At 36.3% G+C, this 16661-nt stretch overlaps 1 protein-coding gene across 9 annotated transcripts in view; it reads right to left on the reverse strand.

Annotated features, from left to right (window-relative positions):
* GYS2 (glycogen synthase 2) overlaps window positions 1–16661 on the reverse strand; it is a 64726-nt gene that overhangs the window by 19951 nt on the left and 28114 nt on the right. For all 9 annotated transcript variants that reach the window (XM_074006367.1, XM_045364846.3, XM_074006366.1 and 6 more), the window contains 7 exons: window positions 15005–15149; window positions 8899–9016; window positions 8597–8717; window positions 6122–6228; window positions 5384–5443; window positions 4827–4905; window positions 3938–4051 (listed from right to left, as the gene is read on the reverse strand). In XM_074006367.1, coding sequence (XP_073862468.1) covers window positions 3938–4051; window positions 4827–4905; window positions 5384–5443; window positions 6122–6228; window positions 8597–8717; window positions 8899–9016; window positions 15005–15149 — 744 coding nt within the window. The remainder of the gene's footprint in view (window positions 1–3937; window positions 4052–4826; window positions 4906–5383; window positions 5444–6121; window positions 6229–8596; window positions 8718–8898; window positions 9017–15004; window positions 15150–16661) is intronic.

Raw genomic sequence — 16661 nt, forward strand, 5'->3', positions numbered from 1 at the left:
CTGTGTGTGTATATTTTTTGTATATTAGCCAATTTTTATCAATTCTTGTTTTTTATTAAATACATTGACTGTCCTTTCTAGGAAGGAAAGAAGGAAGGAAGGAAGGAAGGAAGGAAGGAAGGAAGGAAGGAAGGAAGGAAGGAAGGAAGGAAGGAAGGAAGGAAGGGAGGGAGGAAGGGAAGGAAAAAAGGAAGGGAGGGAGGGAGGGAGGAAGGGAGGTAGGAAGGGAGGGATGGAAAGAGGGAAGGAGGGAGGGAGGGAGGGAGGAAGGACAGACTGAGGCATTTTTAAATCTGGGCTGCAGTCTGTGGCTCTTCCTACATCATCCTTCCTACCTGCTCTCTCTTCATGGGTATATTGACCTGCAAGACCTGCATCTCCGTGCCTGCACTTGCTTTCGACCCCTTGGTCCTTCACAGGGCTTTCCTTTAATTAGTCCTTTGCATATCTAACCTCACCTTGGCAACTGCTTCTCAGAGAACCTAAACAGAGACAATACATATGAGACATGATTGCTGCCTCAAATAACTGAGTTCTTCTAGAGAAATGAACACATAACATTTTTAAAAATACAATTTGTTGTAATAACTCATATAACTATAGTAGATAAAAGCTTCTCGAGAATGCAGATAAGGAAACAACTATTCCCGTCTGGAGTAGAGGAATGTGTGTTAGGGAAAGGGGCAAGGAAATAATAACTTTTAGGTTGGAGCCCAGAAGAACTGTTAGAATGACAGGTAAGAGTATTTCAGAAAGAGATGATAACATCAGGAAGGACACAGAGGTATGAAAGTGTTATGTATGCTTAGGAAATAAGGTATTTTTCCATTCCTGGAAAATTGTTTCACTGAGGCAAAACACTTTTAAAACACAGATCAGTAAGGCATTCTTCATTTAGAGCTTCCAATTTCAAGGAACTTTCCAGTCTCAGTCTTCCCAAGAGCAAGGGAAGCATAAACTATTGCCAGCTGCATGACCCATCCCTCCTTTTCCCACTTTCCTTCATCCCTCCCTTCTATCTGCATGTATTGTATGTAACATGTGCCAGGCAGCAGACAGATCCTCAGAAAAAGATATATAGATTTAGATAAAAGTGTGACACAAAATGTTCTGAGAAAAATAGAAATCTACAGGGAAATAAAAGGCTTTCCGTGCCCCTACTATTTCCTTTCCAGGAGACAGAGAGAGAGAGAGAGGGAGAGAGAGACAGAGAGAGACAGAGAGCGACCAGCCTAGGTTAAACTATATGAGAATGAGGCCTAGTTAGTACTGACATCCTCTGCAATGAAGTATAATACTAAAAAGTGGTATTATAATACTAAATTGTGGATATAATACTAAAAAGTCTAAGGGATAGGTTTTTCTATCTCTTAGAAATTATTTCTATCCCTCAGTATTATTTTTACCTTGATGGATACATTCCTGCATTCCCAGGGATGTAGCTCACTGATTGTAGGAGGTGTGCTAGGTGCATATATTTCAGAAATACAGAAACACAAATGAGAAAATAAAAACCACTTACAATGAAAGTGGCCCCATTGTCCTATAGAAATAATACTTATGGGTTTTTAAATAAACATAGAAATCGCCACTTCTGATCTTAAAACTTGAAATTTACATTTGTCTCATCTGAGTTCCTCCCTCAGGAAACTGATCCTCAGGTAAGGCACAGAAGCTCACCAGATCACCACATCCAGACAATGAGACGCCAGACCCCTCTTCCTCCTGATTGCTTCTTTATCCTTTCCTAATTCCTCTTTTACGTTCCTTCCCCGCTTGTGTAAACTCCCCAATTTTAGTCAGATGGGGAGATGAGTATGAGGCTGATCTCTCATTCTCCTAGGCTGCAGCACCCGTACAGGGCTTCTTCCCTGGCAGTACTCATTTTCTCAGTAACTGGCTTTCTGCCTCACGAGCAAGGGGACCCAGATCAAAAACCTGGCATCTCAGTAACAATGCTATGGCCTAGGGCCATCTATGTGCATATGGATATGTTTGATATAAATGTTTCACAGCATGGAACATTTTATAAACTGTTCGTGTTACTTAATACTGTATAATGAAGTCTTCCTACAATTAAGAAAATTTCTCCTACTTCAATTTCTGAAATATTTTTCTTTTTATTCTCTGCTCTTTCTTTCTTTCCCTCACTTTTCTTCCTCTAATTTTCTCTTAAATCTTGAAGTTTCCTTGGACTGACATTTTTCTCTACTCATTCAACCTAGTCTTTTTTATTTTTATTTTATGTTTTTTTGAGACAGAGTCTCACTCTGTCACCCATGCTGGAGAGCAGTGGCACAACTGCAGCCTCTACCTCCTGGGCTCAAGGAATCCTCCCACTTATGCCTCCCTAGTAGCTGGTACTACAGGCATGTATCACCACACCTGGCTAATTTCTTTGCATTTTTTTGTAGAGACAGGGTTTCACCATGTTGCCCAGGCTAGTCTTGAATTCCTGGGCTCAGGCGATCTACCTACCTCAACCTCCCAAAGTGCTGGAATTATATGTGTGAACCACTGTCCTGGCCCTCAACCTGGTTTTCAGTGTGTCAGGGTCATCATTCCATGATGTCCACTGCTGCCCATGCACCAATATCTCTCCTTCAAGATTGCCCTCATCAGCTCCAGGCCTATGTTTTCTCGGTGCCCATTAAACATCTCAAGTTGTATATCTGACATGTAACTCAAACTCAATTCATCAGAAACCGAACTCAGTTCATGACATGACCCTCAAACCAGTTTCTGCTAAAGACTTGTTTTGATTTTTAGGAAGCATTGGTTAAATACTGAAGCCAAGAGGCTATTATTCTTGAATTTTCCCTCTTTCTTACTCCCAGTATCCAACAGTCACTAAGGATGACCTTTTCTACATGCAACCATCTCTCCCATGGTTTTGTAAAAACATCAAAGGGAAAGAGGGTGAAGTCCAAATTTATTTGTCTGACTTTTTTAACATGGAGAAATATAAGAAATATTTATAGATAGCAAGAGAAGAAGCTAGTGATAACAATGAAATGTACAATAGAACAGAAGGTAAAAAGATAAGGCAAGTTTCCTAAGAATGTGCGTATTGAAATCTTAGAATAGTTGTAAGAACCTGAAGGAAAAAATGTAAGGATGGTCAAAATCTATATTTGAGGCCAGCTTGGGAGGACACTGAAGGAGTCCATAATTCATTTAATTCTCAATTAGGTCACCTGCTAAAAACGAAAGAAAGAAAGGGGTGAAAGTGGGGTCATTTGAAAATATTTGTTGTGGCCATTTGATCTTGAACATTAGTGGATGGAGCTTAGTAGAGGTAAGCAATTATCTGTTTGCATGTTCATATTCGTCTTCTATATCCAGAACCATGCTTGGAATACAGCAGGCCCTCAGTAAATATCATATAGTTTAAGCTCCAGGGTGGCAGAAACCAGGTCTTATTCATATAAATGTCCTCAGCAAGTAAAATTGTGCCTAGTCATTGTAGAAACTCAAGCCAAAAGAATGAATTGCTCTATAGAAAATTATATAAAAACATTATCAGCCACATTCTCTGAAACTGGAAGCTTCTCATATTATCCCCTTAAGTTGAAGTTTATTAGAAAGAAACAAACACAATTCATGTTAATATCAACAATTCCTTCATTCAAATAATTCTTAGAATAATTGGTATCATTAAAAAGTAATTTCCTTATGCTTATTGGCAGTATTGCACAGTGGAAATAAATGCTAGAATTATAGCACAAAGCCATGAATATGCTTCAATTTTCAAGAATTATACGAAAATATTCATTATACTTTAGTTATCCGAGACAAGAAACTGAGCCACTTTTCCTTTAAAATACTTAAAATATTTCTTGTAGATGTAAAAACAACTAAGAAAAGCTCCTAATAAATTCTCAGAAAATATATTTTATGTAAGTTTAAAGTTCCCCACATAAACAATTAGTTCTACCTTGACTCTGTCTGTGCGGTTGTTGAAAAGTCCGATCCGTCTAATGGTGCTGAGGATGGGGTCGGTGGAGTCATCAATCATGTTGTGCGTGGTCACTGGGGGCAATGACTGTCGCTGAAGTATGAGAGGGAAGGAAATGTCAATTGCAGAAAGAATTAATAAGGGTGACTAATTTCAACAATAAGTCATTGACATTTCATCCAACCTTCACACCTTCAGTCTTTTGAGACGGCACTAATGATGATGACTAAGTCTTGTGTGTCTTTCAAAGGAAGATATGGGTTGAAAAATCTCCTTTGCATACTATGAACACATGAAGCTTTTGCTTTCCCCCTGCAACTACTATATGAGAGACCTGGACTTCCTGACTGCTTCCAGGACTTATTTGGAATATAAAGGTGTCCTGAAGTCTTGACTTAAGATGAACTTTACTGATTTCTTTCAGCAAGGCTGTCCTCCAGTACCTGATTCTTCCCTATTATAACAAGCATTTTGATGCAAGTCTAACACATTTGTTTTATCTCTTTTGTAATAATTCCACTCGACTAAGAAATACTCTTTTCTCTAATGTGACTCAAATTCTATGTTTTGGAAATATTTAGGACTTTTTTGTAATTACTAAACTATACATGATTTTTATAATGAATATATTGATTCAAAAATAATTTTGTAAGTGAGTGGAAAGACAAATTTCATGAGTTTTTTAAGGAGTCCTTAAAACCACTAATGAAAAAATGTCCAAAGTAATCATTTAAGTGACTATGTAAGAATGTCTTTTTTAGCCTCAGGTCCAAAAATGTTCCAAATTGGCACATTCCAATAAATTAAAATACTGATTAGATAGAATTTTATAACTATGGGACACAGTAGGTGCTTTTTTCCTTATTACCTGAGTTGAAAAGATGGCTCTTTTCATAATTGTTAGATCATCTCGATCTAAAATATTGTTCATGTCAGGAATTTCTCCTCTGCAGGGAAAAAATGTTAATAACAAGAATAAAAACAGCTGGCACTAATTCAGTGATTCCTAAGCATCAGATTATATATTATACATTTCATGTATTTTAATAAATAATGTTGATTATTCTATTAAGTAAATGTGTTCATATAGACTTAATATTTAAGTACATATTTAATACACATTGTCAATATATATTTTGAATTAAAATCTCATGAAGTCTCCCTCAGCTTCAGACTGACATATCAACCCTTAATGAGTTCATCATTGAATTAGAACTTGCCTAAATATAACTGTGTTCTTATTTGTACAGCTGTTTACAAGTTTTGTCAAATGAAGGATAAAACACTGTTCACATGACATAACACACTTTCAAAGATTAATTCCTTTATATTTGGAACAAAATTAACACGTTATGATATCTAAATTGTTAAGTTTGAATCGTGAAGCCTTGAGTGATTGAAGTACAAAGCATTTCAAGCACCTACCTTAATAATGCATCATAGAGTTTTTTTCCAAACTTTTCCTTCACAGAATGTGCAATGTCCCTGTTTGAAACAGAAAGATTTATCATTTAAACAGTATGACAATGTTTAATCTTTATTTGTTATGATAATACTATTGTTTTGTTGACATTCTTTGATATTACATTCTTTGAAATTACAGGTATCTTTTTTATAGTCTCTTCTGTTATTTTGCTACTTGCCAATTCAGCTTAACTTGACATCTCCGGAGCTGAGGCAACAGAACACCATGGCCAGCACAAAGTGCTTAAATTTTTTTTTGCTTCATGATGATCGGAACAGGGTAGAGAGCAGAGAGGGGGAGCAGATAGATGCATAGATGTAACAAGACGGGAATTCATTGATCATTGTTGAATCTGAACTATGAGTATAGAGGGGGTCATATTACTAAGCTTTTTGCTTGACATGTTTTTAGAATTTCACACACAAAAAAGCTACAAAATGTTTGACTCATCTTTAAAGATTTCTACAGGGCCTTGTTCCTTCAATAGTAGCTCATTCCAAAATTTGTATAACACCTATAATGTTATAAGCATTATAATAATCTAAAATAGTAGCACGATGAAAAGAGAGTCAAGTATTATCTGTCTGTAATAATCTAAAGGAAAAAACAAAGTTCAAGGCGATACATGAGATATCATTCACTTAAAAGAAATCTTTTTACATTTATTGCTTGAGAACATTCACAGGACGTGAGATTACCACAGTTGTTTTCGCACTGCTTGTCCTTTCAGGGTTTCCACGTTGAAATTATTTGTCTTGGCAGGCATAATGAAAAACACCACCACTGTGACATCACTTTTATGCATCTGATGAGGAATTAGTAAACACAACAGAGTCAACTATCAAAGATTTTTTAAAAGTATGATAGATTGAACTTACACATAGAAAAGTAGTGTTTTAAATACCAGTAGATAAAAGGAATAGTTATTATGATTCACAGACAAATTATATTCACCTTCCTGAGACTTTTTCAGAAATTTTAATTAAAATTAACATTTAATTAAACATTTAATTAAATTTTCAATTTTCAGTCAGTATTTGTCAATGAACAAATTGACTTTCAATCAGTATTTGTCAATTAACAGTTTGAAAATTCAAACAGATTATTTTCACGCCTTTGACAATCTAGAATAGATAACAATTGCTATTGATAACACTGCGCTTTTCTGTGGTTAAAAAAATAGCATGAATGAGAGCTAATATTACAAGACCAAAATTAATTCTTTAAAATTTCAGATTGGAAATTTAATGAAGATTTAAGCTTTGGTAAAAGCTAAAATAATATTTAAATTTTTTTGCTTATTCACATTGATTGATGACAAATAGATTATTCACATTTTTCTGCTAAATGTCTTGATTCTCATGATGTTGTATTTTGGTTTTTAGCCCTAAAGTAAAGAAACAAGCACATGCTGAGCACTGTGCTGGGGTGCTTTAAATATACTACCAATAATCATGTATAATAGGCATTTCTCTCCTCATTTGATTAATGTCAAAAGAAAGGAATGAGAGGTTAAATATTTTGTCTGAGTTCCTACAACAGGTTAGTGCCAAAGCTGACATGTAAACTACTGGCTTAGCATCTCTCGAAAGGAAATGACTTATTAAGAAGCTATAAGAATGAAAGCATAAACTCACTTAAAATCATGCACCTCTAAGAAGTTTTATGTGTTCTGGAAATGACTGACTAGCTCCAAAGTGTGGGGCACTTTACCATCTGGTACGTAGCTTCGGCTCTCCGGGGCCTGACATTTTATTAGGGAAAGCTACTAAAGGCATACAATAGGAAACTCACCCTAGGACCAGCCAATGTGCTATCAAAGAATAAATGTACTATGTGGAAAGAGAATTCCTTCTTTTAACTTCTCCAAGTATTGCACTTATGTTTTATGTCTAGTATAATGGTAATCAGTCTTTTCTTCAAATCTATAAATAAAGTGAATATTTAATAATTATATAAATACATTTATTAATAATGTCCCTAAAGACTCTGCATATTTGATGTAGTTGTGAGTCCATTATAAAGCTTGTTGAATGAATATATACTAGGAAAATATGAATTAAGATTATTTAAGAATAATCTTTTTAGCCTTCAGTTCTATTTTGCAGAGTTGGACTTTATTAATGAATTGCTCGCTTATTAATGTGACTTTAGTAAATTTTTTTAGCATATTTGGTATAATGTCTGCTCTAAAGCAAAAAATGTATGTCCGAGAAATAAAAATTTAACTCGAGTGTAGTAGAAAACTCAGGAAAGTTTAGATTTTCTCATTATCTCATTAAAATTGAAATTCTACACTCCTCTCCTGTGAATATTTTCCTATTACTTATTCTGTATTTTTATGTGATTGGGATTGGAATTGGAATATAAACCAATAGCTCCCATTAATACCTATGACATGGTACCATTTTTTTTTATAGTTGCTTCTATTTATGCATATTGTATTGCCCAGTTAGTTGAGAACCCACTTTGTATCCCACCTTCCTGAGTGAAAAAATGATTTCACGTTGTTGGGAGTAAGAACCTTCTTTTTCCTCCTTCATGCTTTCATGTGATGTGACATCCACTAGTTCAACAGTTTAAGACTCTCAGTTGCAGGAAGGAGGTGTGGCTGGGGAGGTGAGTGAACCAAGTGTGTGTGTGTCTGCCCTGTTCTATAGAGAGTTAGAGATGTCTGGTTCGACTGCCAGCTATGTGGCACATGCTTCAGTTGGGGGAGGAGAGTGATGGTCAGAGCTTCCTATGATTAAATGGCTAAGAGTAATAACAAGGTTCAGTATTAGGATGCCTACTGCCATGTGCATAAGCCACATCTTCCATTATAGTCTTCAATGATTTTTTTGAAAATTAATAATTTGCTCTCCATCACTTGATTTCTCTATACTAATTTTTCAATTGATTACAAACTCATGTGAGGTAAAAGGGATGTTATAATGACTTCTTAAAATATAGCATATATAATGGGATAAGCTTAAGCTTCTCCTAAAAAAAAAAGACAACATTATAGACAAATAGACAAGTCAACACTGTGGCAACTCCAATATGTAAACTGAAAGGCTGAAGCCATTTTTGGAATACTATTATCATTTATTCTCTTGAAAACTATTCTTCACTTCCCACAGAAGAAAGTTCTCCCTACAAGGGTGTTATATCATGTCCTAAAGCTTTCTTACCCTCAGCAGGAAATTTAGCCTGGATAAGGATTCTAGGAAGATGTCAGCTCCTTTGTTTGAAAACTCATATCTCCCAGCAATGAAAAGGAACAAAGTCTTTTCAAGATCAAAGTCCAGATGACTAAAACAAAACAAAACAGTTTCAAATGAAATACAGCAATAGTAACAAAATGTACACAAGAATTCTGTTAATGTGCAAAGGGGGCTGGGAGAGATAAACATTTACTATTACAATTCTGTTTTCTCTCTACCAAAGATCCCTCATATCTGATCCTTCTTTTCTTTAATAAAGAAAATCATACCCATAGAAATGACCTCGAACAAAATCTTGGATTCTGGCCTTGTACATGGCATGTAGATTTTGAAACTCATGCACTGCTGAAAATTTCTTAACATTCAAGCCATTTGGAGTAACTACATCTAGAAAAGTAAAACAAAATTATTATTAAAATTCTCTTTTCAAAGAGGGTACATTGTAAAAATAAGTATCTTTAAAACTATAAAGCTAGATGTTTATTAACATTCTACTTTCTGACTACCATAAAAAGTAAAATTTATAAAACTTCCAGTTCATAAAAAGTTCATAAAAATTCACAACAAATTTTGTCTATTGATTGAAATAGGAAATCAGAAATGCCTGACCAAAATAACAATGAGGGACTGGTACAATGAAACAGGTTAATCAATAGCAATAATAATTGTTATTATAGTATTCATTTATTGATTATTTAATGCGCACCAGGTTTTGCTTTAAAGGCTTACAGTGTAACTCAATCTCTTCAACAAACCAAAGGAGTGAGTGCTCTTATCTGCATTTTCAGAGGTGGAAACTCAGGCACAGAGTTGTTCAAAGACCCTGTCCAAGAGCACACGGCTGGTAAGTCGAAGCAGAATCCATGCAGTCTGCCTCCACATAGTGTTTCCTTAACCCTGCACTAAACTGCCTCCTGCCATCTTGTTTTCCACACGTGTATGGGACACCTTTTGTACATTTGGAAAATTGGAAAAGGCAGCCTCTTACTTCTAATTTCCATTCTTATTTCTATTTCTTATTTCTAACACAACTGATGCATTCTTCCCAGGAGATTCTGTTGCTCAGGCAGGAAGACATTCTTGGTTTTCCAAATAGTGGTCTGTGACAAGAAACAGAGGGACCACTCATAGCATATGATGGAAATTACCTACTGAGTTGAATACATGGGTTATCACATTTAGTAGCATAAAAGCAAAAGCAAGAAAAAAGAAGCTATGTTAAAAAAAAATTTAGCACAGGGCTCTGAAGATTTTTGTAATTTTAAGAATCTTTTCCAGCCTGGCCAACATGGTGAAACCTCATCTCTACTAAAAATACAAAAATTAGCCAGGCGTGGTGGCAGGCACTTGTAGTCCCAGCTACTGGAGAGGCTGAGGCAGATGAATCGCTTCAACCCAGGAGGCAAAGGTTACAGTGAGCTGAGATCGTGCCACTGCACTTCAGCCTGGGTGAAAGAGCAAGATTCCATCCCAAAAGAAAAAAAAAATCTTTGGCCGGGCGCGGTGGCTCAAGCCTGTAATCCCAGCACTTTGGGAGGCCGAGGCGGGCGGATCACAAGGTCAGAAGATCGAGACCACAGTGAAACCCCGTCTCTACTAAAAATACAAAAAAATTAGCCGGGCGCGGTGGCGGGCGCCTGTAGTCCCAGCTACTCAGGAGGCTGAGGCAGGAGAATGGCGGGAACCCGGGAGGCGGAGCTTGCAGTGAGCCGAGATCGCGCCACTGCACTCCAGCCTGGGCAACAGCGTGAGACTCCGTCTCAAAAAAAAAAAAAAAAAAAAAAAAAATCTTTTACAGTTAACTGCCTATTTTCTTGATATGGTTCCACAAAATCAATCCAGGCTTTTTGGTCATTTTTTGTGGAAAATAAAAACTTACTGATTTTTATGAGTTTTTATTAAGTAATCTGACATTTGTTATACTCTTTTACATACATGGCCACCGTAGAATCAATTTTAAGTAGCAAACGTTTCCAGTGAAAGCTTTCATGTAATTCCTAAATGAACTATATAATGTGATTCATATAGTATGACAATTACATCTTAAAATGTATTTATCTTTCTATAGCAATTACGTAGGGCTCATTTTGTGCCAGGCCCTATTACATTTGACATATAATAATTTTTTAAATTCCCTATGAGGTAAGTTGTTTTCACTGTCCCCATTTTACAAATGAAGAAACCGGCCTACAGAATATTAAGTCATTTGGTCAATGTCAAGTGAGTGCAAAGTAACAGAGGCTGGATTTAGAACCAAAGCAGCCTGGCTCAGGAGTCTCTGCCCTTTTGACGCAGTGGTGTCATACAACTGTACCATACAAAAAGCTATAGAAGGCAAGAATGTATGTGGATACCAGCTTATTATGGATTGTAATCCTCAGCAACTTTCTAAATTGTTTCGAAAACAATTATAAAAAAAGATCTGTGTCCTGAAATTGTCTGTTTATTAGCCTAAGGAGTTAGGCCAATGAGGTCTTCTAATATCCATATTAATAACAGAATAATCTCATATGCACAGGCCTATGTGCAGTCATATGCTGGTAAAATTTAACAAAAAGTACTCCAGGAAAAAGAGAGAAAAAGAGAAAGAGAGAGACAATTTTAGTATTTCCCTTTCTCCAAGATGTAAATATTCCCATCATGACTGATTTCAAGCTACCAATGTAAGTGCAGAGTTGGGAAGAAAAGTGCAGTAACACCATTATAGTATTTCCATCCATGAAATATATATATGGATGTTAATGCACCATTATATAGGTTATAGGTTTTAGGTTATTTTTATATAATGGTGCAGTAACATATAATGGTATGACTGCGCCATTATATAAAAATAACCTAAAATCATAGTAAAATAACTAAGAAATGATGTTAAATTAGTTAAATTAGTTTGATTAGTTAAAATTAATTATTTCATATAATAGAATATGAATAGGTTTTCTCTGGAAAAGAGATCTTTCCCTGGAAGCAACATTGGTCACTAATTTCTTGCTATTGTTCCCAAGTATAAGACAATGTCAATGTTACCCACATTTCTGATGTTAGGCAACACCAACACAAAGGAAAAACATTGACTAAAGGATGGTATTAGCTAGAGTTCATATTAAGGTATTAGCATGGGCTCAAAAATCAATAATTGCAACACTATTAATGATTATATTAAAGGGAAAATGACAAATTTTTTAAAGCAACACAGGATATTTAAGGCAAACGTTGTATTCAGTTTTGTATCTGTAATTAGTAGATTTATAATACTGCCTTCCCTCCAATATTTTAAAGAAAATACCACCTTTTCAACATCCTAAATTATTTTGAGTCAAATTTATGGCAAAAGCATAATGATACAGTAGTAAATATAAGCTTTTGCCAAAGATTATATAGTGATATTTTGAAAAATATCTGGTCCCATGCATGTTTTTGATCTAGTCAATTTGTCTCTTGCTCTGTAGTTGTGCCCTCAGCATTAAAAGTAATGGCTCTAGTTAAACTTTTATTTGGGGAGGACTTCAAGAAAAACCAAGGAATACGAAGTCATAGTTACTCTATGTGATCCTTTTTTTTTCAGAATGCTCTTGGGAGGGTTTATATATTTACTGATCTACTGAAAGTCCATTGACCTTCCTGAGCCACAAAATGTTCAGAGATTTCACAATTTCCATCAGAGCCACCACATGATTCTACTGCAAGTCTGAAGAAAACCAGATTGCAGTGTTTACAGTTTCTGGTAGAACTTCCAGGTAAAGCTAGTTTGTGGGCACTCAGTAATAGATGAGAACTTGGGGAAAATCTAGACAGTGATCCACACAAAATAATAATTGTTGATATTTTCTAAATCTTTACAATGGACCAGGCACTGAGCTGAGTTTTTTCCATATGTCAACTCTTCAAATCATTGCAACAATTCTAGATAAGAGAAAGGATTTTTTTTTTTTTTTTTTTTTTTTTGAGATGGAGTCTCGCTCTGTCGCCCAGGCTGGAGTACAGTGGCCGAATCTCAGCTCACTGCAAGCTCCGCCTCCCGGGTTCCCGCCATTCTCCTGCCTCAGCCTCCGGAGTAGCTGGGACTACAGGCGCCCGCCACCTCGCCCGGCTAAGTTTTTTGTATTTTTTAGTAGAGACGGGGTTTCACCATGTTAGCCAGGATGGTCTCGATCTCCTGACCTGGTGATCCGCCCGTCTCGGCCTCCCAAAGTGCTGGGATTACAGGCTTGAGCCACCGTGCCCGGCCTAAGAGAAAGGATTATTATCCACATTATGCAGATAAGACACAGAGAGCTTAAGCAACTTTTATAATGTCACACAGCTAGTAACGTATACTCAAAATCATTTTTGATACTGAATACAGGCAGTTTGGCAAAAAGCTCATGCTTTGACCACTACTCTGTAGCTATATTCTTAAGAAAACAAAAATTTAAGAAAATAGTGTATAGAGAAAGCAGGACCCAGAATACAATCTTGGAGAATTTCCACTTTGAAAACTAAAAGAAAGTAGAAAAACGACTAGAAGCACCAGAAAAGATTATACTGGAAAGAAATCAGAATGTGCAGTGTCATGAAAAATAATGGAAACATGTTCACCACCTTTAAATGCTAGAGAATATAAAGAAAAATAAAAAACATTAGATAACCCTGAATTTGATGATTTTTGGAAAAGCAATTTTAGGCCAGAGTTGGAGGTTGGAAGCCAGAGTCCCAGGGGCTAATGAGTAAGTGAACCTAGCAATTATGGTTTACTCTTACAAGATATTTGGCAGCAGGAGAAAGGAGGAGATGGTATGACATTTGGCAGGGTAGCAACCTCAAGAGAAATTTTCATTTTAGAATAGGCAAAAACAAAGAAGTATTTCTGTGAGCTCAGAAAAAGATACTGTAGACAGGAAAAAGGAATATCCAAGAGAGAAACAAGCATATTGATGGAATAAACTCCCTAAAGAAGAATGGGAGTAAGAATCCAAGTGAATCCAAGAGAATCCTTGGAAAGAAAAATGCTACCATAGGTTCTTAATGCTTCACTATTCAAATTAGTTGGGTTCTCGTTCTATATTGTTTTTTATTTTTTTGTTTGTTTTAATCTAGCACCTTGAAATACCTCCTCTACACATTCTGCTATCTGAAAGAAGGACAACTAGAGACAAGATCATAGGAATTAAGCAAGGAGGATATATTAATTAGGATGGTTTGGTTGCAAGCAATATAAACCTACTAATGCTTGCTTAAGTATAGTAACAAGGAATTTATTAGTAGGATGCCGGAGTGCCTCACGGCAAAGATTTAGCTGAGCCTTAGGAATGATTTTTAAAAGTGGTTGAAATTAGCCGGGCGCGGTAGCTCACGCCTGTAATCCCAGCACTTTGGGAGGCCGAGGCGGTTGGATCACGAGGTCAGAAGTTCAAGACCAGCCTGGCCAAGAGAGTGAAACTCTGTCTCCACTAAAAATACAAAAATTAGCCGGGCGTGGTGGCAGGCGCCTGTAATCCCAGGTACTCGGCAGGCTGAGGCAGAGAATTGCTTGAACCCGGGAGGCGGAAGTTGCAGTGAGCCGAGATCGGGCCATTGCACTCCAGCCTGGGTGACAGAGCAAGACTCCGTCTCAAGAAAAAAAAAAAAAAAAAAAAAAGGTTGAAATCACTGCGGAGAACCTAGAGTTCTCTCTCTCAGTCTGTTTTTGCTTCTCATAGCAATTCAATGTAGTTTAATCTCTTTGCGTCCAGTGCAACAGAATAGAAAAATAAACACTACCAATAGCTCAAAGCTGGCATTCTATCATATGGCAGTGCATTCAGAGATTCGTTTGAATGGGAGCATTCTGATTGGCCCAGCTTATGTAAGATGTCTTCTTTGGGGCCAATCAGCTGTGGCCGGATGACAGGGCTATGTCTTATGAGTATAAGTTCTTCACATTGCAAGCGCTGGTTGGGTCTGCAGATAGTTCCTAGAAAAATTTGCAAGGAATTTGGGGATAGGTAAAACAACATGTTTCTACCAACACAGCACCAATGAGGCAACGTTACAAGACGTAGGAGTGGGATAGTCTCACACAAATTTCTATTTTCTTGGCTTTCATTTTCTTAAAAGACAAAAGTCAACTGAGCTTCCTTACACATACCAACTCATTATGACAATCTAGGTCATACGGAGGTTACTTCAAGCATAGCTCATTTATTCAACAAGCACAGATTGAACACTTAGCCATGTTCCAGATATAGCTTTGTGTTGGTTTCCCTGCAAACCTACTGAAATTGAAAATTAAAATACACTTAAAGAGCTGCGTGGTAACGGGACGCAATTTTTCCTCAAACTTCACGATGGAAAAACAAAATCCTCATAGTCTAACGTCACTTGGAACTGAAAGATAGGTGATTCAGGGATAATAATTACCAGGCTTTCTCTTCAGCATGTGTTCGGCCTCTATTGCTGTTATTTCAGAAACCGTGGTGAACACATGAGCGCAATGAACGGAGGCTCGCTCCATGCAGTACCGGTGGTAAATCTGCCTTTCCCCAGCCTCTTTGTCTATGTTAAACTGTTAGAAACAAAAATAAAACACACATTTGCTAACACTAGCCCTTCTACACAAGCAAAACAAAATCACACGTTTCACCAATTGGCTTTCCTCAAGGCTATGTAAAATTTTATGACCACACAAAAGTAATAAAAGCTTGAATTAAACCCATTACTACAACACACACAAGAACTTACACTTTAAAAGACATTGTTTACTCCATTTCTCCTTCCAAACTGCTGTTTAACTCCCTAAGTAAATGATGCTTCTACCTTGCTGTAATCACATAGAATTCTTGAATTTTTGACATTTTAATTACACTTTTACTTATTCTACATCTTGGAATACTGAGCTAATGCCTTTCTCCAAAGTCTTTTATGCATTTTCCCATAAACAGTGAAACAAAGTTGACATTAAACTTGACATTGAAAATAAGAATAATTATTGTAATGCTTAATTCACTGGAAGAGAACCTGAGAAAGAGAAAGACAAATGCTTTTCCTTGGTTATAGATCTTCCCCTTTATAATTGCAAAGAGTGTATAGTTACTCTAGTTAGATATTGTGCTAGATTATGCAATTATCTATACTTCCAGGTAGTTTAACTTTAAAAAAGTCAAATTCCCAACAATCACTTAAATAATCGGCAACTGTTGTGGGCTTTTGCCATTGCACTTAGTTACTGAATGTAATGTTTCACATAGCTGCATATGAAACTAGCAGTGTCTAAGACAAAAAGAATATGTAAAGTTTCTGACATTATGTAAGTAGGGTGCTTTTCATAATGGAGATTGTTAGTAGCTCTTCAGCACTAGTGTCAGGCACTCCACTAAGCACAATGACATATTTAATCTTTGTAAACTACTGAGACACATATTTTGTCTTCATTTTATGGAGAAGGAAATTGAAACTTTTAGAGGTCAAGAAACTTGCCGAAGGTCACATTGCTATTAAGAATCTTAGTAGAACCCTAATTTGATCCCTAATCAGCCTGACTGATGAATGAATACAATCTTGTATTCATCTGTTTATATATCATTTAGACTTCAACTCTATCAACAAGTTAGTCCCAATAATTATGGCATCATAGAGAGAAAAATACTGAAAAGAGACCCATTAGAGGAATCTCATAATTAGAACAAGAAAGCTTCTAGAACATTCTTTCATGACTGTAATATTTGGAATCATCTCTCTGAAAATGTTTGAATCAGGTTGTTTATGACATGCTTGGATTAGCAGAAGTTTTCTTAAAAGCTCTATGTGTCCGGTCTAATTCATGAAACCAAATCTCTCATTTAATCAACTTTTGTGAGCAATTTATGTGTATCTATTACCTTTAAGAAACTTATAAATTAATGGAAAATGGGTTTAAAAAACAGGTAGAAATGAAATGAGTATGTGTCTGAAAAAGTTACAGGATCAGAGCAGCACTGATTCACTCTGGCTGAAGGTAGGCAAAAGTATCTCATACTACGCAATAAGTGTAGTCAGCATCAACCCTACAAATGTAAGACTTTCAAGTGCAAAGACGAAG

Source organism: Macaca fascicularis, chromosome 11 (assembly GCF_037993035.2).
Source record: "Macaca fascicularis isolate 582-1 chromosome 11, T2T-MFA8v1.1".
Classification (NCBI taxonomy): Eukaryota; Metazoa; Chordata; class Mammalia; order Primates; family Cercopithecidae; genus Macaca; species Macaca fascicularis.